The 15,241-nt window shown below is 42.3% G+C and overlaps 2 protein-coding genes across 2 annotated transcripts; both read left to right on the forward strand.

Moving 5' to 3' along the window:
- Window positions 1–345: 345 nt before the first annotated feature.
- On the forward strand, window positions 346–3,054 carry LOC145389605 (uncharacterized). Its single transcript, XM_080264850.1, has one exon. It carries the CDS (start codon window positions 346–348, stop codon window positions 3,052–3,054), a length of 2,709 nt encoding a protein of 902 aa, XP_080120976.1.
- A 59-nt stretch (window positions 3,055–3,113) lies between these two features.
- Window positions 3,114–4,721, forward strand: LOC145389606 (uncharacterized). The gene is made up of 2 exons (XM_080264851.1): window positions 3,114–3,681; window positions 4,558–4,721. Exons 1-2 carry the CDS (start codon window positions 3,114–3,116, stop codon window positions 4,719–4,721), a joined length of 732 nt encoding a protein of 243 aa, XP_080120977.1.
- The last annotated feature ends 10,520 nt before the right edge of the window (window positions 4,722–15,241 follow it).

Below are 15,241 nucleotides of genomic sequence, written 5' to 3' on the forward strand. Positions count from 1 at the left end.
TCTGATCCCCCTGAACCAGGTAGACCTAAACTACCCTTTTATAAGGATGGAGAAGATATCTCTTCATATCTCATTAGATTTGAAAGGATTGCTAGTCTTCTGGGAATTAATAGTGACACTTATGCAGTTTACTTGGGTAGCCTCCTGACAGGAAAATGTGTAGACATATATACTAGTTTGTCTCCAGAGATTACAAAAGACTATAACTTGTTAAAAGATGCTCTTTTGAGAGGCTTTGCTAAAACCCCAGATAGTTACCGCCAGGAGTTTAAGACTGCTAGGATAAAGTTTGGGGAAACCTATGATATGTTTTCCATTCAACTAAGCCGTCTTCTTGATCAGTGGATGGCCTCTTGCTCCATACAGAAAGAGTATAAGTCTTTAAGAGACTTCATTCTCCTTGATCAGTTTTTGTCATCGCTTTCCCCAGACTTGAGAACCTTCATCAAGGAACATAATGTGACTCTTCTGAAGGAGGCAGTGACCCTGGCTGATAACTGGGCATCGGCTCACAGCACTTACCCTAAATCAAAATTTGATCCTAGTAAAGGTAAGAAAGTTGGTGCTTCTAGTTCAAGTCAATTTAACCAATCTGATGCAAGTAAACAGTCAGGCCAGTTACCGTCTGTCACAGCCTCTCGCAAGAGAGATTATTCTAATGTAACTTGTCACGGATGTGGTGAGAAGGGGCACATCAAACCCCGATGCCCTAAGAATCCTCTTGCTTTTAAACAGCTAACCCCAGCAGCTCCTGAACAGAGAATAGGATATGGTTTCAAAGATAGTCATCTCCCAGATTATACCACAGGTGGAACTGTTAATGGCTCTTGGGTTTCCACTATTATTAGGGACAGTGGATGTTCATGTATACTTGTATCTGAAGAGGTTCTTCCAGATATTGATGTGTCAGGGTGTAAGATGGTAGAGGTATCGGATTATCTGGGACGCAAAGATTCTTTCCCTCAAGTTAGGTGCTATATCAGGTGCCCCTACTTCACAGGCTGGGCTGATGTACTGAGAGCCCCCAAAACATTTGGCAGTGTATTAATTGGGAATGTGCCTGGTGCTCTTAAATTCTGTAAAGAAGAGAGTGCAGAGCCCGGTAATGTCATTGGTGTCGTTCAAACTCGTGCCTCGAGTAAGAAAAGGGTTCACCCTTTAGTTCTTCCAAAGATACCTCCTCTTGACATAACTCCCCAACATTTCAGTTCATTACAGGAGACCTGCCCTACACTCTCGTCTGTTCGAGCCAAGGTACAGTCAGGAGAGACTGAAGTAACTCGTAATGGAACTACCTTCAAATACGAGGTTATTGATGGACTAATGTATCGCACATGCACTGCTGCCAGGTTTAAGGGGAATGTTGGTAACAAGTCTTTAGTTGTTCCTAGGGATTGCCGAGATCTTATCCTCTCAGTTGCCCACGAAAGTCCTTTTTCAGGTCATTTCTCTCATAGGAAAACCGAGATGAAGACAAAGGAAGTATTCTTCTGGCCTGGAATGTCTGTTGATATCAGAAACTATTGCAGATCCTGTGACAAATGCCAGTGCCTGTCACTGAAAGGTAGAGTTAAGCCAGCTCCACTCCAAGCCATGCCAATTATCACTGAACCTTTCACTAGAGTGGCAATCGATCTAGTTGGTCCCCTATCCCCTCCATCCTCAGAAGGCCACAGATATATCTTGACATTAGTCGACTTTGCAACAGGATTCCCTGAAGCCTTGCCCCTTAAGAACATTGATACTGTATCCGTAGCAGAAGCTTTGATTACCATCTTTTCCAGAGTAGGTATACCTCGTGAAATTCTTTCAGATCAGGGAACTCAGTTTACCCCTCAATTAATGCAGGAGATCCACAAGCTTTTAGGGGTTAAACCTTTGTTTACTACACCTTACCATCCACAGAGTAATGGCCGGATAGAGCGACTACATTCCACCCTTAAAGCTGCTTTGAGAAAGCTCTGCTCAGATAGAACTGGGTTTTCTGCTTTTGAGATGTTGTATGGGAGAACGGTGAGAGGTCCATTAGCAGTCTTAAGAGATCTATGGGAGGACCGTAAGGTAAATGAGGATACTCGTACTTCTTTCCAATATGTCGTAGAGTTACAGAATAAGCTGGAAGAGTGTTCAAAGATAGCTGCCCAAAATGCTGAGATCTCATGTGCCCAGTATAAGTCCTACTTTGATCTAAAGGCTCAAGCTCGTAAACTGAAGCCAGGTGATGAGGCCCTTGTCCTCTTACCAGATACTCACAGTAAGTTGCTTATGTCATGGAAGGGCCCTTTCCCTGTCCTAGAGTGTAAGAATAAGGTTACCTATGTGATTGATGAGAATGGGAAGAGCAAGCTGTATCATATTAACCTCCTAAAGAAATATCACTGCAGAGCTTGTGCTGGTCTTGCTCAGGTCATAGATGAACCTGATTCCCTTAATGATGCTTCCAGACCTTTGTTAACTGTGCAAGCCTGTGTGTTGACAGCGGATGATGGTGACGAGGACCCAGAGATTCTCACTGTACCAGTTGAGAACGTACGGCCTGATCCCCCTTGTGATGTAAGTAATAATGCCATGGTTTGTCCTAGCCTATCTAAAGATAAAGTAAAAGATCTAATGTGCCTTACTGGCAAGTACAGTGAAGTATTCTCTGAAATTCCTGGGTGCACCACCGCTATGGAGCATGACATTGTCCTTTCATCAACCGACAGACTGAAATCAAACTCATACCCAGTGCCCATCCATCTAAGATCACATTTTGAGAAAGAGGTAGATAATCTCCTTGAGTTAGGAATAATTCGGCCTTCATCTTCCCCTCACTCTTCACCTGTTGTACTGATCAAAAAGCCTGATGACAGTTATCGCCTGACAGTTGATTATAGGGTACTTAACGACGTTACTCAATTTCATGCTGAACCTATGTGTACTATGGAAGAGGATTTGCACAAGTTTACTGGTGCTAAGTATTTTTCTGAGTTGGATCTATCTAAGGCTTATTATCAGGTGCCATTGTCTGAGAAAGCACGACCTTTAACAGATTTCAAACCCACAAGGGATTGATGGAATTTACTAGAATGCCATTTGGGTTAGTAACTGCTTGTGCCACTTATATACGCCTCATGAGAATTGTGCTGGCTGGTCTGAAGAATGTTTCTTTCTACTTCGACAATGTTTTTGTATTCTCTGCTACTTGGGAAGAACACATGAAAGCCCTTACTGCTGTTGTGGATAGACTAAGAGAATATAACTTGACAGCTAAGCCTTCTAAGTGTAGGTTTGGATTCCCTTCTATCCAATACTTGGGTTATGTTGCTGATGGACAGTATTTGAGACCCCAGATGGACAAAGTTCAAGCCATTTTAGAGATAGAGCCCCCATCCAGTAAGAAAACTCTGCGATCCTTTTTGGGAATGATTTCTTTTTACAGGAGATTTATCCCTAAAGCTGCTGCTATGTCTGCCCCTCTATCTGACCTTCTGCGCAAAGAAGTACATGAACCATTACCCTGGTCAGATGAGTCAAGAGAATGTTTTGCTAAATTGAAGAAGGCTTTAACAGAATACCCGGTTCTTAGGCTTCCTGAACTTACACTTCCTTTTGTACTTCGAACAGATTCCTCCGATTCGGGCTTAGCAGCTGTCCTACTGCAGTATGTTGATGGAGTGCCTTTTCCAATTTCCTACGCAAGTAGAAAACTTCTAGATAGAGAGACGCGGTATTCAACCATAGAGAGAGAATGTTTGGCTATAATCTTTGGGGTACAAAAGTTCAGTTTTTATTTAACGGGTGCGGAGTTCATATTAGAGGTTGACCACAAGCCATTGATCTACTTAGCTAAGTTTAAGGGATCCAATAATAGGCTATTGCGATGGGCCCTTAGCTTGCAGCCCTACAGATTTAGGTTAGTTCATGTTGCAGGCTCTGATAATATAGGTGCTGATTTCCTGAGTCGAGCCTATAGGTAATAATCCTTGTTCTATCTATCCTCTGGCTAGATACTTCTTAGGGGAGCTGTGTGAGGGATAAGATAGGTATACTTAAGTTAGAGTAGTTTCTTAGGCTTGCTGAGTGTATTTGTTTAGATTCCTTGTCTTCAGTATAATTTATTCTGTAGTCTGATACGGATAGTTTGGGATCGAAACAGTTACTTAGTGATGTTTTAACAGGTTATGGTTCATTCACGTAAATGGGGTTCGATCAGTGCTCCAGAAGTACTCCCCTTTTCGAGATTTTGTTTGATTATGAATTTAATGCTGATTCATTCTGAGATCATGAATCAACTATCTCATTACTTCGGTAGTTGAACTGGACAAGAACCATTCTCATTCGGCCTAGAGACCTTCTTCCTCACTAGTTTCTCTACCTCCATACTGGACGGTAAGATTACACAGTGCTTTGTGCTTTAACTGTATTTTGATTTAAGATATCAGAAAACTTTCTGAAATACTTAACTTGATTTTATATAGTGATCCATCAATACTTTGTGTTTACGACTTGCGTGTCATCTGTGATATACCTAAGTGTTTTGTGGGCTGTGCTAATTCTTATCGTTTTCCAATCTAGGAGGCAGGACCCTACCCACGTCAAGGGCCAGGCTAGGGAGGAGTCCTGGGTGTGAATTGTGTAGCCGTGGTGCAGTATCTACGGTGTCTAGGTGGCAGTACCAGGAGGAACTTCAGAGGACCCGAGCCAGTGTTGGGTGTTGTGTGAAAGGCCTAACCACCTGATGGGCCTGATTACTTGTGTCCTTCTGTGTAATGCCTCCTTAATGACTTGTGAATAGATGTATATAATTTTTGCTCTCTTTCCTTGACCTCAGATAGGGTAAGCAATAGTCCGTCCTGAAATCTGGTGAATAATATTCCTTTACACACACACACACACATTTTAAATAATATGCAGATAATGCAGAATGATAAATAAACTCTTGCTCTCCCCACACTGCTCAATATCCAGCAGCCTCCCTAATCAGTCTCTCACTTGTTAGGTCACCCTCTATGACCTTGTCCCAAGTCTTCCTCAGTCTGCCTCTTGCAACAGCCTAAGCACACACCCACTACCAACCTACCTTTCAGACTCCTGGTCATCCTCCTTTTGGGACTTTGGTGAAAGCTTTGCCATTGCACTTGACATCTCAAAGGCTTTCAATCGAGTCTGGCATAAATCTTTAATTTCCAAACTGCCCTCTTACGGTTTCTATCCTTCTATCTGTGCCTTCATCTCTAGCTTCCTTTCTGGTCATTCTATAGCCACTGTTGTAGAAGGCCATCGTTCTCCTCCTAGATCTATCAACAGTGGTGTTCCTCAGGGCTCCGTCCTATTACCAACTCTCTTCCTTTTATTCATCAATGACTTTCTAAGCAGTACATCTAACCCTATCCACTCGTATGCTGATGACTCCACCCTTCACCTTTCTATTTGGTTCCCGCAACTTCCATCTCAGCAGTTACTTGAACAAACAAGGGATGAGGCTATGACACACCAAATGTCTGACTTAGCTCATATCGCTGACTGGGGTAAAAATAATCTGATTGTTTTTAATGCATCAATGACTCAGTTTTAACACTTATCAACCCGCAAAATCTTCCACAGGTGTACACACTAATGTTTAATAATATTCAGCTTAATCCTGAATCATCCTTGAACATGTTTGGGGTTTCACTTACTTGGGATGTATCTTGGAAAGATCATATTACATCTCTTGTAAAATCTGCTTCCAAGAGATTGGGTGTGCCTTTTATAGTTCAAAGAAAACTATATTTATCTAAGCAGACGCCTTAATCCTGTAAGGGGTGGGCACTGACAAATCCCCTACATGTCGCCCTGCCCCTGCCATTTCACTGCCCTCTGCCCCAAAGAAAACTACACATGGATAATGATACCAATGACTGATAATTGCTACAGAACTGCAAAGCAATACTAACCTTCATTCCACTGTGGCTTAACTTGATGTGTAGTACCAACTGCAGATATGTGGTTTAGTCCAGTCATGGATGGCAGCTAACTTGGTGAAGAGGTAGAAATGGCCAGAGTTGAGTCACCAGCAACGGCAATCCTTCCACTCCTGAAAATCATCCACACCACATTACTCACTAACTCAAGGATACTGTACTTGCCTATCTACCTATATATCTATTGCCAGACACCATAATCCTGTAATAGGTGGTCATTTGGCTGCAAGTTAGTTATTTTATATGGAGGGAAACTAACTCACCACCAACCCACTTGCTGACACATAGCCAACATGTATGGGTTGGTTATATAGTTACCACCCAATGTTGTAAATGGTTTCCTGGGATCTAGGAAACTTTTTGGCTTGTCAATCAATGTAAAACCACACGAAATGAAAACAAGATTAACAAAAAGTGACAGAAAAGATGGCAGAAATAGGAAGAGATGAGGACAGACACAGAAAAATGAGAGAAAATGTCGCAGTCAAGCTCACCTGGCAACACACGTTTATATACAGCACTGTGATCCCTTGGTTATCATGCATAACTGGTACAAGGCTTGGTGTGTGATAAAGAACTTGCACAATAACAAAAGCACACTACCTATGGGATTTACCCTACAGTACCGGGCACCCCAAGTGCAATCCCAAATTTTCCCTTTGACAATAACACAGACCAACTAAATACATACATTATGATATGCTGTGCATCAGAAACACACACAGGCATGGTTAGATTAATAGAAAGTGAAGACACAATAAGGAACAAACACCATAGAAAGACATGAGATGGGCTTGAGATAAGGGGTTCTCATACTAAGGGGTGGAGTATTTTCATTACTGGCAGTAGAATGGATTTGGAAGATGCGCAGACTGGCCTGAGAGGAAGGCAGAGTCCCGGAGGATTGGAAGTCAGGTATAATAATTCCCCTGTACAAAGGAAAAGGGGAAAAGGTGTATGGCAGGAGACCTACTGACAGAGTTAGGGAAATAACAGAAGAATTAGTTGAAAAACAGGGAGGTTTTAGGAAGGGATGAGGTTGTGCAGATCACATATTCATTCTTAGGTCTTTAGTGGAGAAGTTTATAGAGAACAGACAGAAGTTGTATGTGGCTTCACGGATTTGGAGAAAGCATGTGACCGGGTGGATAGACAAGGAATGTGGAAAGTATTAGGAATACATGGAGTAAATGGGAAGTTGTTGAAAGCCATGAAGAGTATGTATAAGGGTGCTAAGGCTGCAGTGTATGTGGATAGGGAACTGAGTGAATTGTTCTCTTTGAAGGTTGGATTGAAACAGGGACGTGTCATGTCTCCATGGTTGTTCAATCTGTATATGGATGGGGTTATAAAAGAGATACAAGGTACGACAGCAGATGTTGGAGCAGCGTTAATGACAGAGGGCAGTGTGTGGAAACTCCCTGTACTGTTGTTTGCAGGTGATATTGTGTTGTTAAGTGAAGATGAAGGGGAGTTGCAAGGCTTGTTGGATGAGTTTGGGGGAGCGTGTAAGAAACGGAATCTAACAGTGAATGTAGGGAAGAGTAAACTTATGGTCTTTGAGAGAAGTGAAGTCAGTGAATACAGAGTGAGACTGGATGAGGAGGAAATGGAAAATGTGCGAGCGTTTAAGTACCTGGGTAGTGTGATAAGTAAAGATGGAAGTTTGGAGGGTGAAGTGCTTGAAAGGGTACAACATGGAAGAAAGGGTGCAGGTTCTTTGAGGGCAGTGATAAGAAACAGGGAAGTGAGCATGGAGGTGAAAAAGTTACTGCATGACAGTACTGTGATAACAACTTTAACGTATGAAAGTGAAGCTTGAACCTTGTTGGAAGGACACAAGTCAAGAGAAAGGGCAATGGAAATGAGTTATTTGAGAGGAGAATGTGGAGTCACATGGAGAGACAGACTGACAAATGAGGATGTGAAGGATCTTGTATGTCATAGTCATTATAATCCATAGACTTAAGCCTCATATCTCGGTAGGAGCTACGTGAGGTTCTCCCATACTTGTGGCAGTGAGAAGCTAGTTATTTTGCATTATTAATTTTTTTTTTTTTACCATGGATGATTCTATTGACACTCTTAAAAATCAAGCCGAATCTCTGGGGCTTAAAGGGAATGAAGTGGCTCAATATGTGCTCCAACAACAAGCCATAGCTCGTGAGGAAAGACAAAGGGAGAGAGAAAAGAGAGAAAGGGAGAGAGAGAGAGAGAAAGACAGAAGGAACGAGAAGTGAGAGAGCTCGAGAGATTAAAATTAGAATGCGATCTACAGTTAGCCAAAAACGCTCAACCTTCAAGAACAGTTTCTGATCCCCCTGAACCAGGTAGACCTAAACTACCCTTTTATAAGGATGGAGAAGATATCTCTTCATATCTCATTAGATTTGAAAGGATTGCTAGTCTTCTGGGAATTAATAGTGACACTTATGCAGTTTACTTGGGTAGCCTCCTGACAGGAAAATGTGTAGACATATATACTAGTTTGTCTCCAGAGATTACAAAAGACTATAACTTGTTAAAAGATGCTCTTTTGAGAGGCTTTGCTAAAACCCCAGATAGTTACCGCCAGGAGTTTAAGACTGCTAGGATAAAGTTTGGGGAAACCTATGATATGTTTTCCATTCAACTAAGCCGTCTTCTTGATCAGTGGATGGCCTCTTGCTCCATACAGAAAGAGTATAAGTCTTTAAGAGACTTCATTCTCCTTGATCAGTTTTTGTCATCGCTTTCCCCAGACTTGAGAACCTTCATCAAGGAACATAATGTGACTCTTCTGAAGGAGGCAGTGACCCTGGCTGATAACTGGGCATCGGCTCACAGCACTTACCCTAAATCAAAATTTGATCCTAGTAAAGGTAAGAAAGTTGGTGCTTCTAGTTCAAGTCAATTTAACCAATCTGATGCAAGTAAACAGTCAGGCCAGTTACCGTCTGTCACAGCCTCTCGCAAGAGAGATTATTCTAATGTAACTTGTCACGGATGTGGTGAGAAGGGGCACATCAAACCCCGATGCCCTAAGAATCCTCTTGCTTTTAAACAGCTAACCCCAGCAGCTCCTGAACAGAGAATAGGATATGGTTTCAAAGATAGTCATCTCCCAGATTATACCACAGGTGGAACTGTTAATGGCTCTTGGGTTTCCACTATTATTAGGGACAGTGGAGTTCATGTATACTTGTATCTGAAGAGGTTCTTCCAGATATTGATGTGTCAGGGTGTAAGATGGTAGAGGTATCGGATTATCTGGGACGCAAAGATTCTTTCCCTCAAGTTAGGTGCTATATCAGGTGCCCCTACTTCACAGGCTGGGCTGATGTACTGAGAGCCCCCAAAACATTTGGCAGTGTATTAATTGGGAATGTGCCTGGTGCTCTTAAATTCTGTAAAGAAGAGAGTGCAGAGCCCGGTAATGTCATTGGTGTCGTTCAAACTCGTGCCTCGAGTAAGAAAAGGGTTCACCCTTTAGTTCTTCCAAAGATACCTCCTCTTGACATAACTCCCCAACATTTCAGTTCATTACAGGAGACCTGCCCTACACTCTCGTCTGTTCGAGCCAAGGTACAGTCAGGAGAGACTGAAGTAACTCGTAATGGAACTACCTTCAAATACGAGGTTATTGATGGACTAATGTATCGCACATGCACTGCTGCCAGGTTTAAGGGGAATGTTGGTAACAAGTCTTTAGTTGTTCCTAGGGATTGCCGAGATCTTATCCTCTCAGTTGCCCACGAAAGTCCTTTTTCAGGTCATTTCTATCATAGGAAAACCGAGATGAAGACAAAGGAAGTATTCTTCTGGCCTGGAATGTCTGTTGATATCAGAAACTATTGCAGATCCTGTGACAAATGCCAGCGCCTGTCACTGAAAGGTAGAGTTAAGCCAGCTCCACTCCAAGCCATGCCAATTATCATTGAACCTTTCACTAGAGTGGCAATCGATCTAGTTGGTCCCCTATCCCCTCCATCCTCAGAAGGCCACAGATATATCTTGACATTAGTCGACTTTGCAACAGGATTCCCTGAAGCCTTGCCCCTTAAGAACATTGATACTGTATCCGTAGCAGAAGCTTTGATTACCATCTTTTCCAGAGTAGGTATACCTCGTGAAATTCTTTCAGATCAGGGAACTCAGTTTACCCCTCAATTAATGCAGGAGATCCACAAGCTTTTAGGGGTTAAACCTTTGTTTACTACACCTTACCATCCACAGAGTAATGGCCGGATAGAGCGACTACATTCCACCCTTAAAGCTGCTTTGAGAAAGCTCTGCTCAGATAAACCAACTGAATGGCACAGGTACTTGATCCCCACTATGTTTGCTTTACGAGAGGTTCCAAGCGATAGAACTGGGTTTTCTGCTTTTGAGATGTTGTATGGGAGAACGGTGAGAGGTCCATTAGCAGTCTTAAGAGATCTATGGGAGGACCGTAAGGTAAATGAGGATACTCGTACTTCTTTCCAATATGTCGTAGAGTTACAGAATAAGCTGGAAGAGTGTTCAAAGATAGCTGCCCAAAATGCTGAGATCTCATGTGCCCAGTATAAGTCCTACTTTGATCTAAAGGCTCAAGCTCGTAAACTGAAGCCAGGTGATGAGGCCCTTGTCCTCTTACCAGATACTCACAGTAAGTTGCTTATGTCATGGAAGGGCCCTTTCCCTGTCCTAGAGTGTAAGAATAAGGTTACCTATGTGATTGATGAGAATGGGAAGAGCAAGCTGTATCATATTAACCTCCTAAAGAAATATCACCGCAGAGCTTGTGCTGGTCTTGCTCAGGTCATAGATGAACCTGACTCCCTTAATGATGCTTCCAGACCTTTGTTAACTGTGCAAGCCTGTGTGTTGACAGCGGATGATGGTGACGAGGACCCAGAGATTCTCACTGTACCAGTTGAGAACGTACGGCCTGATCCCCCTTGTGATGTAAGTAATAATGCCATGGTTTGTCCTAGCCTATCTAAAGATAAAGTAAAAGATCTAATGTGCCTTACTGGCAAGTACAGTGAAGTATTCTCTGAAATTCCTGGGTGCACCACCGCTATGGAGCATGACATTGTCCTTTCATCAACCGACAGACTGAAATCAAACTCATACCCAGTGCCCATCCATCTAAGATCACATTTTGAGAAAGAGGTAGATAATCTCCTTGAGTTAGGAATAATTCGGCCTTCATCTTCCCCTCACTCTTCACCTGTTGTACTGATCAAAAAGCCTGATGACAGTTATCGCCTGACAGTTGATTATAGGGTACTTAACGACGTTACTCAATTTCATGCTGAACCTATGTGTACTATGGAAGAGGATTTGCACAAGTTTACTGGTGCTAAGTATTTTTCTGAGTTGGATCTATCTAAGGCTTATTATCAGGTGCCATTGTCTGAGAAAGCACGACCTTTAACAGATTTCAAACCCACAAGGGATTGATGGAATTTACTAGAATGCCATTTGGGTTAGTAACTGCTTGTGCCACTTATATACGCCTCATGAGAATTGTGCTGGCTGGTCTGAAGAATGTTTCTTTCTACTTCGACAATGTTTTTGTATTCTCTGCTACTTGGGAAGAACACATGAAAGCCCTTACTGCTGTTGTGGATAGACTAAGAGAATATAACTTGACAGCTAAGCCTTCTAAGTGTAGGTTTGGATTCCCTTCTATCCAATACTTGGGTTATGTTGCTGATGGACAGTATTTGAGACCCCAGATGGACAAAGTTCAAGCCATTTTAGAGATAGAGCCCCCATCCAGTAAGAAAACTCTGCGATCCTTTTTGGGAATGATTTCTTTTTACAGGAGATTTATCCCTAAAGCTGCTGCTATGTCTGCCCCTCTATCTGACCTTCTGCGCAAAGAAGTACATGAACCATTACCCTGGTCAGATGAGTCAAGAGAATGTTTTGCTAAATTGAAGAAGGCTTTAACAAAGTACCCGGTTCTTAGGCTTCCTGACCTTACACTTCCTTTTGTACTTCGAACAGATTCCTCCGATTCGGGCTTAGGAGCTGTCCTACTGCAGTATGTTGATGGAGTGCCTTTTCCAATTTCCTACGCAAATAGAAAACTTCTAGATAGAGAGACGTGGTATTCAACCATAGAGAGAGAATGTTTGGCTATAATCTTTGGGGTACAAAAGTTCAGTTTTTATTTAACGGGTGCGGAGTTCATATTAGAGGTTGACCACAAGCCATTGATCTACTTAGCTAAGTTTAAGGGATCCAATAATAGGCTATTGCAATGGGCCCTTAGCTTGCAGCCCTACAGATTTAGGTTAATTCATGTTGCAGGCTCTGATAATATAGGTGCTGATTTCCTGAGTCGAGCCTATAGGTAATAATCCTTGTTCTATCTATCCTCTGGCTAGATACTTCTTAGGGGAGCTGTGTGAGGGATAAGATAGGTATACTTAAGTTAGAGTAGTTTCTTAGGCTTCCTGAGTGTATTTGTTTAGATTCCTTGTCTTCAGTATAATTTATTCTGTAGTCTGATACAGATAGTTTGGGATCGAAACAGTTACTTAGGGATGTTTTAACAGGTTATGGTTCATTCACGTAAATGGGGTTCGATCAGTGCTCCAGAAGTACTCCCCTTTTCGAGATTTTGTTTGATTATGAATTTAATGCTGATTCATTCTGAGATCATGAATCAACTATCTCATTACTTCGGTAGTTGAACTGGACAAGAACCATTCTCATTCGGCCTAGAGACCTTCTTCCTCACTAGTTTCTCTACCTCCATACTGGACGGTAAGATTACACAGTGCTTTGTGCTTTAACTATATTTTGATTTAAGATATCAGAAAACTTTCTGAAATACTTAACTTGATTTTATATAGTGATCCATCAATACTTTGTGTTTACGACTTGCGTGTCATCTGTGATATACCTAAGTGTTTTGTGGGCTGTGCTAATTCTTATCGTTTTCCAATCTAGGAGGCAGGACCCTACCCACGTCAAGGGCCGGGCTAGGGAGGCGTCCTGGGTGTGAATTGTGTAGCCGTGGTGCAGTATCTACGGTGTCTAGGTGGCAGTACCAGGAGGAACTTCAGAGGACCCGAGCCAGTGTTGGGTGTTGTGTGAAAGGCCTAACCACCTGATGGGCCTGATTACTTGTGTCCTTCTGTGTAATGCCTCCTTAATGACTTGTGAATAGATGTATATAATTTTTGCTCTCTTTCCTTGACCTCAGATAGGGTAAGCAATAGTCCGTCCTGAAATCTGGTGAATAATATTCCTTTACACACACACACACACATTTTAAATAATATGCAGATAATGCAGAATGATAAATAAACTCTTGCTCTCCCCACACTGCTCAATATCCAGCAGCCTCCCTAATCAGTCTCTCACTTGTTAGGTCACCCTCTATGACCTTGTCCCAAGTCTTCCTCAGTCTGCCTCTTGCAACAGCCTAAGCACACACCCACTACCAACCTACCTTTCAGACTCCTGGTCATCCTCCTTTTGGGACTTTGGTGAAAGCTTTGCCATTGCACTTGACATCTCAAAGGCTTTCAATCGAGTCTGGCATAAATCTTTAATTTCCAAACTGCCCTCTTACGGTTTCTATCCTTCTATCTGTGCCTTCATCTCTAGCTTCCTTTCTGGTCATTCTATAGCCACTGTTGTAGAAGGCCATCGTTCTCCTCCTAGATCTATCAACAGTGGTGTTCCTCAGGGCTCCGTCCTATTACCAACTCTCTTCCTTTTATTCATCAATGACTTTCTAAGCAGTACATCTAACCCTATCCACTCGTATGCTGATGACTCCACCCTTCACCTTTCTATTTGGTTCCCGCAACTTCCATCTCAGCAGTTACTTGAACAAACAAGGGATGAGGCTATGGCACACCAAATGTCTGACTTAGCTCATATCGCTGACTGGGGTAAAAATAATCTGGTTGTTTTTAATGCATCAATGACTCAGTTTTTACACTTATCAACCCGCAAAATCTTCCACAGGTGTACACACTAATGTTTAATAATATTCAGCTTAATCCTGCATCATCCTTGAACATGTTTGGGGTTTCACTTACTTGGGATGTATCTTGGAAAGATCATATTACATCTCTTGTAAAATCTGCTTCCAAGAGATTGGGTGTGCTTTTTATAGTTCAAAGAAAACTATATTTATCTAAGCAGACGCCTTAATCCTGTAAGGGGTGGGCACTGACAAATCACCTACATGTCGCCCTGCCCCTGCCATTTCACTGGCCTCTGCCCCAAAGAAAACTACACATGGATAATGATACCAATGACTGATAATTGCTACAGAACTGCAAAGCAATACTAACCTTCATTCCACTGTGGCTTAACTTGATGTGTAGTACCAACTGCAGATATGTGGTTTAGTCCAGTCATGGATGGCAGCTAACTTGGTGAAGAGGTAGAAATGGCCAGAGTTGAGTCACCAGCAATGGCAATCCTTCCACTCCTGAAAATCAACCACACCACATTACTCACTAACTCAAGGATACTGTACTTGCCTATCTACCTATATATCTATTGCCAGACACCATAATCCTGTAATAGGTGGTCGTTTCGCTGCAAGTTAGTTATTTTATATGGAGGGAAACTAACTCACCACCAACCCACTTGCTGACACATAGGGAACATGTATGGGTTGGTTATATAGTTACCACCCAATGTTGTAAATGGTTTCCTGGGATCTAGGAAACTTTTTGGCTTGTCAATCAATGTAAAGCCACCAGAAAAAGAAAACAAGATTAACAAAAAGTGACAGAAAAGATGGCAGAAATAGGAAGACATGAGGGCAGACACAGAAAAATGAGAGAAAATGTCGCAGTCAAACTCACCTGGCAACACACGTTTATATACGGTACTGTGATCCCTTGGTTATCATGCATAACTGGTACAAGGCTTGGTGTATGGTAAAGAACTTGCACAATAACAAAAGCACACTACCTATGGGATTTACCCTACAGTACCGGGCATCCCAAGTGCAATCCCAAATTTTCCCTTTGACAATAACACAGACCAACTAAATACATACATTACGATATGCTGTGCATCAGAAACACACACAGGCATGGTTAGATTAATAGAAAGTGAAGACACAATAAGGAACACACACCATAGAAAGACATGAGATGGGCTTGAGATAAGGGGTTCTCATACTAAGGGGTGGAGTATTTTCATTACTGGCAGTAGAATGGATTTGGAAGATGTGCAGACTGGCCTGGGAGGAAGGCAGAGTCCCTGAGGATTGGAAGTCACGTATAATCATTCCCCTGTATAAAGGAAAAGGGGAAAAAGTGTATGGTAGGAGACCTACT

The sequence above is a fragment of the Coenobita brevimanus genome, unplaced genomic scaffold, assembly GCF_032717465.1.
Source record: "Coenobita brevimanus isolate Jiangsu-jjx unplaced genomic scaffold, ASM3271746v2 jjx.HiC_scaffold_150, whole genome shotgun sequence".
Taxonomy (NCBI): Eukaryota; Metazoa; Arthropoda; class Malacostraca; order Decapoda; family Coenobitidae; genus Coenobita; species Coenobita brevimanus.

What these genes read in the sequence shown, in the direction of transcription:
- LOC145389605 (XM_080264850.1), top strand. Translation starts at nt 346, where the DNA reads ATGGCCTCTTGCTCCATACAGAAAGAGTATAAGTCTTTAAGAGACTTC.
- LOC145389606 (XM_080264851.1), top strand. Translation starts at nt 3,114, where the DNA reads ATGAGAATTGTGCTGGCTGGTCTGAAGAATGTTTCTTTCTACTTCGAC. An exon ending in TTTTCCAATTTCCTACGCAA is followed by an intron (nt 3,682 to 4,557) that starts GTAGAAAACTTC and finishes TTTCCAATCTAG; the next exon opens with GAGGCAGGACCCTACCCACG.